We start from the raw sequence: 15259 nt of genomic DNA, 5'->3' as shown, positions 1-15259 counted from the left end.
CAGAAAGCAGCTGCAGTAGTTACAGGAACAATGCACGCAATAGGTTGGAGAAGAAAACCTTGTTGAACAAAAATTTTCTTAAGTAAACCCTCTAATTTTTTATCCATAGGGTCTATAAAAGCACAACTGTCTTCAATTGGTATAGTTGTGCGTTTAGCAAGTGAAGAAACAGCCCCCTCCACCTTAGGGCCCGTCTGCCACGAGTCCCGCATGGGGTCAGATATGGGGAACATTTTCTTAAAAACAGTCATCCAGAGTAATTAATACCTCCCTGAGCAATAAGCGGAGGTGTTCTAGTTTAAATTTAAAAGCCAACGTATCTGAATCTGTCTGAGGAGAAACCTTTTCTGAATCGGAAATTTCTCCCTCAGACAGCCCATCCCTCACCCCAACTTCAGAGCGTTGTGAGGGTATATCGGATACGGCTACTAAAGCGTCAGAATGCTCACTATCTGTTCTTAAAACAGAGCTATCACGCTTTGCAGGTAACACGGGCAGTTTAGATAAGAACACTGAGAGGGTATTATTCATAACTTCCGCCAAGTCTTGCATAGTAAAAGAGTTAGACGCACTAGAGGTGCTAGGCGTCGCTTGAGCGGGCGTAACTGGTTGTGACACTTGGGGAGAGGTTGACGGGCTAACCTTGTTACCTTCTGTCTGAGAATCATCTTGGGCCACATTTTTAAGTGCAACAATATGTTCTTTAAAGTGTATAGACATATCAGTACAAGTGGGACACATTCTGAGAGGGGGTTCCACCATGGCTTCTAAACACATTGAACAAGGATTTTCCTTGGTGTCAGACATGTTTAACAGACTAGTAGTAAAACAAGCAGGCTTGGAAATCACTTTAATCAAGTAAAAACATACTTTGAAAAAAACGTTACTGTGCCTTTAAGAGATAAAAAAGGCACACAATTTTGCAAAACAGTGAAAAAATGCAGCAAACTATTCGAAATTTTTACAGTATGTACCTAAAGCATTAGTAAGATTGCACCACTAGCAATAAAAACGATTAACCCCTTAATGCCCAAACCGGATCGACAGTAAGTCAAAAGACCGGTTAAAAAACGTTCAGCACCTGCTGTGGCCCTACCTGCCCTTGGGAACCAGATTTGTGGGGAAAAAGCTTCTTATAGGCCCTCAAACTGCAGCAGGACCCTCCATGTGAAACAGCCTGAACTTCTAGTCAAATATAACTGCGCATCTGAGGCGCAAAATTAGGCCCCTCCCGCCTCACTACGTTGCTTGTGAGGCCTAAAGAAACACTCCCAAGTGTTTTAATAATAGCCATGTGGGTAACAACCCCTGAAAGAAACCCAAAGGAACCTTCTAAGTGTCTCAAAAAAACTATATTTTCAATAAAAACCGTTTGCCATAAAGTAGTGTCAACCAGCATAAACTAGCCCTGTTATGTAAGCTTGAAATTCCATACTTAGTCTCTGAATACAGCTTACCCTTCCCTCATGGGGATATTATCAGTCTTTTCTAGCATTATCACAGTCTTGTCTAGAAATAAATGACTGAACATACCTTATTGCAGCCTAACCTGCAAACCGTTCCCCCCAACTGAAGTTTTCTTGCACTCCTCAGTCCTTTGTGGGAACAGCAGTGGATTTTAGTTACAACATGCTAAAATCATCTTCCTCCCTGCAGAAATCTTCATCTCCTTTCTGCTAGAGAGTAAATAGTACACACCGGTACCATTTAAAATAACAAACTCTTGCTTGTAGAAAATAAAAACTACAATTCTAACACCACATTCACTTTACCCTTCCGATTGCTTAGAGCCGGCAAAGAGAATGACTGGGGGGTGGAGCTAGAGGGGGAGCTATATGGGCAGCTCTGCTGTGTGCTCTCTTTGCCACTTCCTGTTGGGAAGGAGAATATCCCACAAGTAAAGGATGAATCCGTGGACTCGATACATCTTACAAGAGAAAACAAGGAAGTGGCCAAAGCTTCTGGCCCCTTACACTTCTCAGAATAGACACAACAAAGAAGAAGTTTGACAAAAACTCTCTAGTAGCCTGAAGATAGAACTTCAAGGCCCGAACCAGATCCAAGTCATGAAGTAACCCCTACTTCAAAGGAGGAGGATTAGGACACAAGGAAGGAACCACATTCTCATGATGTTGTGATGTGAAACAACCATAGGAAGAAAACTAACCCAGAGAACAGCCCTAGCCGTATGAAAACTAGCTAAGGGTCCTGACATTGCAAAATAGCCAACTCAGAAAATCTGTGCGCTGAAGCAATAACCAATAGAAAAATGAAAATCCTTCAAACAGAAATATTTAACATCAACTCCATGCATAAGCCCAAACGGAGCCATCTGCAAAACTTTAGAACAAGAAGTAAACCCCAGAGAGGAATACTGAATCTAAGCACAGGCCTGAACTAATCAAAACCTGAGCAAAACTGACAACCGGAAGCTTGTAAGCCTCCCGAGCAGTAAGATAGATAGGGCCTAGAAACAGAATTTATGCTTACCTGATAAATTACTTTCTCCAACGGTGTGTCCGGTCCACGGCGTCATCCTTACTTGTGGGGATATTCTCTTCCCCAACAGGAAATGGCAAAGAGCCCAGCAAAGCTGGTCACATGATCCCTCCTAGGCTCCGCCTTCCCCAGTCATTCGACCGACGTAAAGGAGGAATATGCATAGGAGAAATCATATGATACCGTGGTGACTGTAGTTAGAGAAAATAATTCATCAGACCTGATTAAAAAACCAGGGCGGGCCGTGGACCGGACACACCGTTGGAGAAAGTAATTTATCAGGTAAGCATAAATTCTGTTTTCTCCAACATAGGTGTGTCCGGTCCACGGCGTCATCCTTACTTGTGGGAACCAATACCAAAGCTTTAGGACACGGATGATGGGAGGGAGCAAATCAGGTCACCTAGATGGAAGGCACCACGGCTTGCAAAACCTTTCTCCCAAAAATAGCCTCAGAAGAAGCAAAAGTATCAAATTTGTAAAATTTGGTAAAAGTGTGCAGTGAAGACCAAGTCGCTGCCTTACATATCTGATCAACAGAAGCCTCGTTCTTGAAGGCCCATGTGGAAGCCACAGCCCTAGTGGAATGAGCTGTGATTCTTTCAGGAGGCTGCCGTCCGGCAGTCTCATAAGCCAATCGGATGATGCTTTTAAGCCAAAAAGAGAGAGAGGTAGAAGTTGCTTTTTGACCTCTCCTTTTACCAGAATAAACAACAAACAAGGAAGATGTTTGTCTGAAATCCTTTGTAGCCTCTAAATAGAATTTTAGAGCACGAACTACATCCAAATTGTGCAACAAACGTTCCTTCTTTGAAACTGGATTCGGACACAAAGAAGGCACAACTATCTCCTGGTTAATATTTTTGTTAGAAACAACTTTCGGAAGAAAAACAGGTTTAGTACGCAAAACCACCTTATCTGCATGGAACACCAGATAAGGAGGAGAACACTGCAGAGCAGATAACTCTGAAACTCTTCTAGCAGAAGAAATTGCAACCAAAAACAAAACTTTCCAAGATAATAACTTAATATCTACGGAATGTAAGGGTTCAAACGGAACCCCTTGAAGAACTGAAAGAACTAAATTGAGACTCCAAGGAGGAGTCAAAGGTTTGTAAACAGGCTTGATTCTAACCAGAGCCTGAACAAAAGCTTGAACATCTGGCACAGCCGCCAGCTTTTTGTGAAGTAAAACAGATAAAGCAGAAATATGTCCCTTCAAAGAACTTGCAGATAATCCTTTCTCCAAACCCTCTTGTAGAAAGGATAGAATCTTAGGAATTTTTATCTTGTTCCATGGGAATCCTTTCGATTCGCACCAACAGATATATTTTTTCCATACTTTATGGTAAATTTTTCTAGTTACAGGCTTTCTAGCCTGAATAAGAGTATCAATGACAGAATCTGAGAACCCACGCTTTGATAAAATCAAGCGTTCAATCTCCAAGCAGTCAGTTGGAGTGAGGCCAGATTCGGATGTTCGAACGGACCTTGAACAAGAAGGTCCCGTCTCAAAGGTAGCTTCCATGGTGGAGCCGATGACATATTCACCAGGTCTGCATACCAAGTTCTGCGTGGCCACGCAGGAGCTATCAAGATCACCGAAGCCCTCTCCTGATTGATCCTGGCTACCAGCCTGGGAATGAGAGGAAACGGTGGGAATACATAAGCTAGGCTGAAGGTCCAGGGCGCTACTAGTGCATCTACTAGAGTCGCCTTGGGATCCCTGGATCTGGACCCGTAGCAAGGAACCTTGAAGTTCTGACGAGACGCCATCAGATCCATGTCTGGAATGCCCCATAATTGAGTTATGTGGGCAAAGATTTCCGGATGGAGTTCCCACTCCCCCGGATGAAATTTCTGACGACTCAGAAAATCCGCTTCCCAATTTTCCACTCCTGGGATGTGGATTGCAGACAAGTGGCAGGAGTGAATCTCCGCCCATTGAATTACTTTGGTCACTTCTTCCATCGCCAGGGAACTGATGGTTGATATATGCAACAGTCGTCATGTTGTCTGATTGAAACCTTATGAATTTGGCCTTTGCTAGTTGAGGCCAAGCCTTGAGAACATTGAATATCGCTCTCAGTTCCAGAATGTTTATCGGGAGAAGAGATTCTTCCCGAGACCATAGACCCTGAGCTTTCAGGGGTTTCCAGACCGCGCCCCAGCCCACCAGACTGGCGTCGGTCGTGACAATGACCCACTCTGGTCTGCGGAAGCTCATCCCTTGAGACAGGTTGTCCAGGGTCAGCCACCAACGGAGTGAATCTCTGGTCCTCTGATCTACTTGGATCGTCGGGGACAAGTCTGTATAATCCCCATTCCACTGTCTGAGCATGCACAGTTGTAATGGTCTTAGATGAATTCGCGCAAAAGGAACTATGTCCATTGCCGCAACCATCAAACCTATTACTTCCATGCACTGCGCTATGGAAGGAAGAAGAACAGAATGAAGTACTTGACAAGAGCTTAGAAGTTTTGATTTTCTGGCCTCTGTCAGAAAAATCTTCATTTCTAAGGAGTCTATTATTGTTCCCAAGAAGGGAACTCTTGTTGACGGGAATAGAGAACTTTTTTCTACGTTCACTTTCCACCCGTGAGATCTGAGAAAGGCTAGGACAATGTCCGTATGAGCCTTTGCTTGTGGCAGAGACGACGCTTGAATCAGTATGTCGTCCAAGTAAGGTACTACTGCAATGCCCCTTGGCCTTAGCACCGCTAGAAGGGACCCTAGTACCTTTGTGAAAATTCTTGGAGCAGTGGCTAATCCGAATGGAAGTGCCACAAACTGGTAATGCTTGTCCAGAAAGGCGAATCTTAGGAACCGATGATGTTCCTTGTGGATAGGAATATGTAGATACGCATCCTTTAAATCCACTGTGGTCATGAATTGACCTTCCTGGATGGTAGGAAGAATTGTCCGAATGGTTTCCATTTTGAACGATGGAACCCTGAGAAATTTGTTTAGGATCTTGAGATCCAAAATTGGCCTGAATGTTCCCTCTTGTTTGGGAACTATGAACAGATTGGAGTAAAACCCCATCCCTTGTTCTCCTAATGGAACAGGATGAATCACTCCCATTTTTAACAGGTCTTCTACACAATGTAAGAATGCCTGTCTTTTTATTTGGTCTGAAGACAATTGAGACCTGTGGAACCTTCCCCTTGGGGGTAGTTCCTTGAATTCCAGGAGATAACCTTGAGAAACTATTTCTAGCGCCCAAGGATCCTGAACATCTCTTGCCCAAGCCTGAGCGAAGAGAGAGAGTCTGCCCCCCACCAGATCCGGTCCCGGATCGGGGGCCAGCATCTCATGCTGTCTTAGTAGCGGTAGCAGGCTTCTTGGCCTGCTTACCTTTGTTCCAGCCTTGCATCGGTCTCCAGGCTGGCTTGGTTTGAGAAGAATTACCCTCTTGCTTAGAGGATGTAGAATTTGAGGCTGGTCCGTTTCTGCGAAAGGGACGAAAATTTGTTTTATTTTTAGCCTTAAAAGACCTATCCTGAGGAAGGGCGTGGCCCTTTCCCCCAGTGATGTCTGAAATAATCTCTTTCAAGTCAGGGCCAAACAGCGTTTTCCCCTTGAAAGGGATGTTAAGCAATTTGTTCTTGGAGGACACATCCGCTGACCAAGACTTTAGCCAAAGCGCTCTGCGCGCCACAATAGCAAAACCTAATCTAGCTAATTGCAAAGTGGCGTCTAAGGTAAAAGAGTTAGCCAATTTAAGTGCTTGAACTCTGTCCATAACCTCCTCATAAGAAGATGCTTTATTGAGCGACTTTTCTAGTTCTTCGAACCAGAAACACGCTGCTGTAGTGACAGGAACAATGCATGAAATTGGTTGTAGAAGGTAACCTTGCTGAACAAACATCTTTTTAAGCAAACCCTCTAATTTTTTATCCATAGGATCTTTGAAAGCACAACTATCTTCTATAGGGATAGTGGTGCGTTTGTTTAGAGTAGAAACCGCCCCCTCGACCTTGGGGACTGTCTGCCATAAGTCCTTCCTGGGGTCGACCATAGGAAATAATTTCTTAAATATAGGGGGAGGGACAAAAGGTATGCCGGGCCTTTCCCATTCTTTATTTACAATGTCCGCCACCCGCTTGGGTATAGGAAAAGCTTCGGGGGGCACCGGGACCTCTAGGAACTTGTCCATCTTACATAATTTCTCTGGAATGACCAAATTGTCACAATCATCCAGAGTAGATAACACCTCCTTAAGCAGAGCGCGGAGATGTTCCAATTTAAATTTGAATGTAATAACGTCAGGTTCAGCTTGTTGAGAAATTTTTCCTGAATCTGAAATTTCTCCCTCAGACAAAACCTCCCTGGCCCCTTCAGACTGGTGTAAGGGCATGTCAGAACCATTATCATCAGCGTCCTCATGCTCTTCAGTATCTAAAACAGAGCAGTCGCGCTTTCGCTGATAAGTGGGCATTTTGGCTAAAATGTTTTTAATAGAATTATCCATTACAGCCGTTAATTGTTGCATAGTAAGGAGGATTGGCGCACTAGATGAACTAGGGACCTCCTGAGTGGGCAAGACTGGTGTAGACATAGAAGGAGATGATGCAGTACCATGCTTACTCCCCTCACTTAAGGAATCATTTTGGGCAACATTATTATCAGTGGCATCATTGTCCCTACTTTGTTTGTCACATTCATCACATATATTTAAATGGAGAGGAACCTTGGCTTCCGAACATACAGAACATCGTCTATCTGATGTTTCAGACATGTTAATAGGCATAAACTTGATAACAAAGCACAAAAAACGTTTTAAAATAAAACCGTTACTGTCACTTTAAATTTTAAACTGAACACACTTTATTACTGAATATGTGCAAAAGTATGAAGGAATTGTTCAAAATTCACTAAAATTTCACCACAGTGTCTTAAAGCCTAAAAAGTATTGCACACCAAATTTGAAAGCTTTAACTCTTAAAATAACGGAACCGGAGCCGTTTTTACATTTAACCCCTATACAGTCCCTGGTATCTGCTTTGCTGAGACCCAACCAAGCCCAGAGGGGAATACGATACCAAATGACGCCTTCAATAAGCTTTTTCAGTGGATCTGAGCTCCTCACACATGCATCTGCATGCCTTGCTTCTCAAAAACAACTGCACATTAGTGGCGCGAAAATGAGGCTCTGCCTATGACTAGAAAAGGCCCCCAGTGAAAAAGGTGTCCAATACAGTGCCTGCCGTTTTTTTAACAGAATTCCCAAGATTAAAATAACTCTTCAAAGTTATAAACCATTAAATATGCTTATAAAGTAATCGTTTTAGCCCAGAAAAATGTCTACCAGTCTTTAAAGCCCTTGTGAAGCCCTTTATTCTTATATTTAAAACTAAGAAAATGGCTTACCGGATCCCATAGGGAAAATGACAGCTTCCAGCATTACCAAGTCTTGTTAGAAATGTGTCATACCTCAAGCAGCAAAAGTCTGCTCACTGTTTCCCCCAACTGAAGTTAATTCATCTCAACAGTCCTGTGTGGAAACAGCCATCGATTTTAGTAACGGTTGCTAAAATCATTTTCCTCTTACAAACAGAAATCTTCATCTCTTTTCTGTTTCAGAGTAAATAGTACATACCAGCACTATTTTAAAATAACAAACTCTTGATTGAAGAATAAAAACTACATTTAAACACCAAAAAACTCTTAGCCATCTCCGTGGAGATGTTGCCTGTGCAACGGCAAAGAGAATGACTGGGGAAGGCGGAGCCTAGGAGGGATCATGTGACCAGCTTTGCTGGGCTCTTTGCCATTTCCTGTTGGGGATGAGAATATCCCCACAAGTAAGGATGACGCCGTGGACCGGACACACCTATGTTGGAGAAACTATCCCCTAAGGGAGCTACAGAGGGCCCTTTCCCCTGAACATCCTGGAGAAAAGTAAAGGATCCCGAAAGAAACCTGGCCTTATGCCAGGAGAATCCCCGCTCTACATACCATAAGAAATAGGTCCTGCACCCCTTACGATAGAAGCGACTATACCCCGGCCTAAGAACTACGCCGAGAGAAACAACACTACATAAAAAAAACCTCTCTTGGCTAAGGCTAAGCGAACAATTCCACGCAGTTAGCCTTAGAGAGTCCAGGATGTGAAGAACACAAGGATCCTGCAGGTTCCTGAACAAGGTCCAAAGAGGCAAAGTCCCGAAACTGAGACCTAACTCTAAAAGTAAACAAAGCAAACCGTCTCACTGACGTCTGCTCCTGCTAAGATCGACCCTCCACCACAAAGAGCGATGTGGCCGAAGAGAATAAGGTTAAAATAACCCCTCTATGGAAAGCTAGAATTATAGCATATGCAGACTGAAAATGCCAGAGCCCCCCCGTGAGCAAACCCACCTTCTGCTACAGAAGTGGAGGAGCTAACATGCTCCTTGAAAGTCTTAAAGAATACTGCTCCAGCAGAAGTCAACTCCAAGCCTCAGCTTGCTAGGCAGGATAGCCATCCCTTAGGTCACTTAGTTCTGCTGAAGAGTACGAGGGTTGGTGGCGATGAGCCGACGTAGGCTTCTGCCCACCACCAAACAAGAGACCCCCCCCCCCCCCACTAAGAGGTCCCAACTAGAAGGAACCCCGAAGACCAAATCCTCCAAGCAGAATGTTTGCTGAGGAACCAAAAGGAATAGGCAGGGTACCCTGTAACAAAACAGCATCCAGATCCACCCTGGTGTCTACACCAGCAACTCAGGTCCCAGGTAATACCTAGGATAGATGGGCCTGCTGTACCTGAACCGTAATCTAGAAGAAAAAACTCCTTTTCCTAAGAAGAGCGAATGAAATAGACTTAACTAGTATCCACAACAGGTCTTGCCTGTCATCTAGGATACAACATATCTTCCAGAGCACTCCCGTGCTAAAAAGGAAAACTTCTTAAGTTCCAGCAAAGCTAGAACAACTGAAACATCAAATCAATAAAGCTCCAAGGCTTAAAATGTCCTCTAAAATATTGGCCAAACAGAAAACTATAAGTTTCCACCGGAAGACTCCAACCTCTCGACCATCAAAGTCGATAGGGACAAAATCCCATGTGATGAAACGTCTTTCTAAGAAGAGTTTCTTAAACAATCCAGAGTTAAAAAAAAAATGATCCGGTACAGAACCGAAAGAAAAAAGGCTGCAAAGGAAGTGTGAAAACCAAAAACAGGTACTGCCTGTTATACGACACAATCCCCCATAGAGCCCGGAACTGAGATTATAAATAAACGAAAAAACAAAAGGTAAATCAAGATGACAAGGAATACACCCTCCTCCACTCTTCTAGTTAAGATCGTTATCTGATTTACAGTACAGAGAGTCAACTGAAGGAGCAGTCCTGGAAAACTGTAACATCGCCAAAACCTCTCTCAGAAGTTAACGCAGGCATGCCAATCTAAATCTAAATGTTAAACCCTCCACAGACAGAGGACCCAAGTCAACAGATTCCGACCCTGGAGGTTCTCCCTCTAAAGCCTCAGAGGGAACCGCAACCCCAGAGGACTGATCGGACACCAAATTGTCTCGGGCAGGAGAGCCCGGACTAACCCCTTGCTTGTGCGTAGAAGGAATAGGTAACCTCGCTAAAACCGAAGAGAAGGCTATGCAGAAGTGCCTAATAACCTCTGGTGGAAACAAACCCCTTACAGGCGAAGGGGGGTCGGAATAGCGCTGCGGAATCTGTTGGCACTCTACAAATAACCGTTAATAATAATAATAATAATAATTTGGTAAAACTGCGTATGTAGAAACAGAATCAAGGGAACACACCTCGCTGGGTGAAGAGTCTCAGAGGCGGACGGCTCAGTGGTCTCTAACATCTCAACATTGGTTGATGAGTACACTCTATCGCGGCATACAGAACATAATTGAGCGTGCTGGATTACTCAGGCCTCCTCACAATATACACAGGTATCAAATTCTGTATCGGAGGGATCCCCCTCTAAAATATCAGAATCCTCCATAACTCGTCTATATCAAATTATAGAAATGAAAAACAACTGGCACCTTACACCCCCAATGGCTGGGGCACTCACTACCCCCTATGACCCAGACAGATAGAGAAGCTCCTCACCGCAGACATTCGATCATGAATCTGAAGCGGTGAAAAAACGTGATCACATGGTGCTCATGTAGGTCCTGCCCCTGCTAAAGAAAAAACACGCCATCTTAGCTAAAGAAAACTGTGCAGCTCTCCAAATGAAAGAACCTGTATGTTCCGTATCAGCCTAAGAGCCCAAACGTTCTTACACATAAGCAGTCAAAATCACACAACAAATATGATTAAAAAAAACACTGTTCAATAACCCCCCTCAGGAGATATTAACCTTTGATTCAATAAAGATAAAGGAGTCCCCCTTTGACCCTGTCTTCTTATCGTTAACATGTGTGTAAAGTAATGAAACGATCTTACCGGAATCTAAGCCGTGGAACAGTAACACGGTCCTTCAAGTTTGACAGATTGTAGCAGCACTTCTGACATGAATTTGAGTGAAGTAAGCAGGCAGCGAAACTCGTCAACGCTGAATGCTTAAGGAGCTGTTAATATGAGTCTGGATGGGTTCGCAGAAAGACTCTCCCTTCATCTCTAGACTCTAACTTTCATCAACGCTCTCACTGAGAGGCTGACAAGACTACTTAAAACTCCAGTCTCATCTCGAAGAGTACTACCCTCCATAAGGAACTACTCTGAAATCTTCCGACACTTCTCTGCCAACCTCCTGTGATGAAAGGCAAAGAATAACTGGTGGATGAGGGAGTGGGGGAGGTTTTTAAGCCTTTGGCTGGGGTGTCTTTGACTTCTCGTGGTGGCCAGGTTCTAGATTCCCACAAGTAAGGAATGAAGCTGTGGACTCTCCTCATATTAAGATGAAAACAAATATTAAACACTGCTGTATTTTGAAACTTCATCTTATTCAAATATTGAGGATTAGTAAAAGTAAATTCTGTTTTATTGGAAAAGATTTAGAAAACACACAAACAAGTTAGCAGGCTTTAAAAAATGGCTGAAGAAGTGGTACCCACATTTTTTCTTTCATGATTCAGATAGAGCATACATTTGTATACAACTTTCCCATTCACTTCTATTATCAAGCTTGCTTCATTCTCTTGGTATCCTTTATTGAAAGTGCAGCAATGCACTACTAGGAACGTGCCAAACACATTGGCAAGCCAATGAAAAGAGGCGTAGTTGTGCAGCTACTAATTAGCAGCTAGCTTCCAACTCCTGAGCCTATCTAGGTATGCTTTTCAACCAAGGATACCAAGAGAATAAGCAAATTAGATAATATAAGTAAAATGGAAAATTGTTTAAAATTGTATGCTCTATCTGAACCATGAAAGAAACATTTTGGGTTGTGTGTCCCTTTTAGGTCATAGAGGGACAAAACAAAAATATTAAAATTAAAGGGACAGTAAAGTTAAAATTAAATGTTGGTGATTTAGATACAGTATGAAGTTTTAAACAACTTTCCAATTTACTTCAATTCTCATTTTTGCTTTGTTCTCTTGGTATGCTTTGTTAAAAAGTAATACTATGTGAGCTTAGGAACATTGCTGCTATAGAGTGCTAAAGACACATGCATACTCCTAGGCTCTTAACATTTCTATAAACAATGTTGCAAACACTACTGTCAGATGGTTAAAGAAACGTGCACGCTGCTGAGCATTCCTAGGATTACTTTTTAACAAAAGATACCAAGAGGATTAAGCAAAATTGATAACAGAGGTAAATTGGAAAATTCTTTAAAATTGCATGCTGTTACCAATCCATTCAAATTTAAATTTGACTTTACTGTCCCTTTAATCCTGAATTTGCTACATATTTGGTAGACGCTGGAGCACCGACTCCTAGCACTATATATTTTTTTAACAACACCATTTATGAGATATTTACATTTTTGAAGAAGAAGAACCATTACCCTATTTTCATTTAACATCCATCAGCTTTGTAATTTTCACGTTTTAAATGTGTTACCAGTTTGCATGAGAACATACTGAGGTATGGCTTTAGCAATTACAATCTTCCCAATCACAGGTTTTGCACTTTTTTCCAGCAATAAAATGGACACATTGAATTGAAACATTCAACACACAAAGGGTGTTAATAAAGAGCATATTTCATATTCACAATTTTAGGATTGGAAAAAAATTCTTGTCATTACACAACATCAGACCCGAATACATCAACCACCGCATAAATTTATACACCCCCGCCAGAAAACTCTGATCGGCCGACCAAGCACACGCAGTCATCCCCCGCATCAGCAAATTCACAGCGGGCAGAAGATCCTTCTCCCACATGGCAGCAAAGACATGGAACACCCTCCCGCTGCACCTCAGTCAATTCACCTCCCTTACAAAGTTCAGAAAGGACCTCAAAATCTGGCTCTTCGACTGAACGCCCATTGCCTCCCCCCCTCTCAGCTTTCCCTTAGTGCCTTAAGACCCTCACGGGTGATTAGTTTGCCCTCTATAAGTACCCAATAGCTAGATAGATTAAGAACAGAATTTCTTTTAGCAATCGTGTCATCATGATAAGATGTTAAAGGGACATTATATACTAGATTTTTATTTGCATAAATGTTTTGTAGATGATAGATTTATGTAGCACATCTTGAAATGTGTCTGTAACAATATTTAGTTTTGCTTATTTTTTAAAAACATTGTGCTGATTTTCAGACTCCTAACAAAGCCCTGCAGTGTCAGATGTATATATGCGTTTACAGACTCCTGCAGGCTCCTGTTTATATAATCTGTCTTTTCATATGCAGGGGAGAAGAGTCTGCTGTTCTTGTTTTCCCTGCCCCTTTCACTGGGTGTCCCAGCCAAACCTCATCAACAGTGCTAAACTGGGAGCTTCTAAGTAAGTTTTTAAAAGGTTTTATACTGGATTTTTAAATCGGCATCTGTGCATATTCTTCTTTATAGTTGGTCTATTACATGCAGTTATATGGAAATTGGTGCATAATGTATTTACCATTCAGTCCTGTTTAGATTTTCTTACAGTGTGAGGATTAGAATTTGTGGTCTATACAGTGGGATTTTAAAATCCTTGTCTGTACAATGCAATACATAGTAGTGCTGTGAAACGCGTTGTGTCTATTACATGCAGTTATATGGAAATTGGTGCATACTGTCCCTTTAAGTATTCACCATTCAGTCCTGTTTGAATGTTTTTACAGTGTGAGGTTTAGAAATTGTGGTCTTTACAGTGGGCTTTTAAAATCCTTGTCTGTACAATACAATACATAGTAGCGCTGTGAAACGTGTTGTATGTTTTTAAAACTTTTTATTACGTTTTAATAAAATACCCCTATATATTATTATTGGGGAGATGAATAACCATGTAATTTTTTAGATATTGGAGTATCGGGAAAAAGGAGAAATCTAGTATCCGGTATAGGATAAACTGAAAATAACACAAGAGGGAGTAATGCAGATCAGCAGGAAGAGACCTGAGGTTTAGCTAGCTGGGGATCTACTGGGATATACAAATACACCCAGACAGCGATTTTTGCGCTAATGTGCTGCCAATTAAATTTTATAACTATAGCAACTACATGGCAGTTATAGAGACAGAATCCCCTCTTAAAGGTACATAAACCCCCCAAAAATATTTTATGATTCAGTTAAAAATAACTTTTTTCTTTTTTGTTGGGAGAGAAAGGGAAAGGATGGGAAATACGTGAGTGGGGTGGGTTGAGTATGTCCCAGAACGGTGTTTTTCTTTTCCTGACTAAAATGCCAGATACTCGTGCTTTCCATGAAATAAAAAAAATGGGTTTCAAGTCCCTTTAAAAGTGAGAAGTAATATGTTATATGTATATGCTAAGGGGGTTGATAAGGGCATTGTTTAGCGTTGCCAAACAGCCCCAAAATAGGACCAATGCTGAATGATATTTGTTGTTGTTATGACACTTATCTAGAACAGGGGTCAGCAACCTTGGCACCTCAGATGTATCGGAACAACATTTCCCATGATACTCAGCCATCCTAAAGTGTATCTGAGCATCATGAGAAATGTAGTTCCAAAACATCTGGGAGGGCCAAGGTTGCTGATCCCTGACCTAGAATTAAATTGCCTCTTTCAAAATAAGGGTCTAATTTTCTGTTACATATTGTAAAAGAGTGAAAAGATACTCTACCTTCCCCAAATTTGCTCTATTTGATTATGGCCCAATCAGGTGATTACTGTTACCATGGTAGCCAACTGGGTATGTGAGATCTCAGACTAAATAGGGGAGAAGGAATTTGCCCCATTTTGTTATCTTGGTGGGGAAGCTCACATTTTTTATAGCCCTGAAAAATGCTTATAGTAATCATCTGTTTCTTGGAGAGTAACCACTGTATGAAAAATGGGCATGTGACTCATATTCTAAAAAATAAATAAATCTGGGGTAATAAAGACAAGTTGCCCCTCCTCAAAACAGTACTTTCCACTCTCTCCAATGAGAGTTAAAGGGATAATGAACCCAATTTTTTTCTTTCATGATTCAGATAGAGTATGACATTTTTTTTTTTATTTATATTTTTTATTCAGTTTTAAATTTACAACATAAACAATAATCAGCAATTCTCAGCAGAAATACATATACAAAAAATAAAGAAAAGAGAAGGTCTCCTGTTAACACATAGATAATTAAAGGCATAAACTTTTTAAACCAGGTTTCAGTTTAACCGTTATCTGTTCGACATCTGCGGGAAGAGGGGGATGGGGGGGGGTGGCACAGAGGGAGAGCGAGAGAAAGAGAGAGAGAAAGA

The 15259-nt window shown here is 41.9% G+C and overlaps 1 protein-coding gene across 1 annotated transcript in view; it reads left to right on the top strand.

Moving 5' to 3' along the window:
* Positions 1 to 15259, top strand: part of LOC128643076 (uncharacterized) — a 195918-nt gene that overhangs the window by 80734 nt on the left and 99925 nt on the right. Inside the window, exon 2 of the mRNA XM_053696013.1 lies at positions 13270 to 13361. Within this exon, the coding sequence (XP_053551988.1) occupies positions 13270 to 13361 (92 nt within the window). The remainder of the gene's footprint in view (positions 1 to 13269; positions 13362 to 15259) is intronic.

The sequence above is a fragment of the Bombina bombina genome, chromosome 12, assembly GCF_027579735.1.
Source record: "Bombina bombina isolate aBomBom1 chromosome 12, aBomBom1.pri, whole genome shotgun sequence".
NCBI classification, from domain to species: domain Eukaryota; kingdom Metazoa; phylum Chordata; class Amphibia; order Anura; family Bombinatoridae; genus Bombina; species Bombina bombina.
This window is presented reverse-complemented; position numbering and strand designations above follow the sequence as displayed.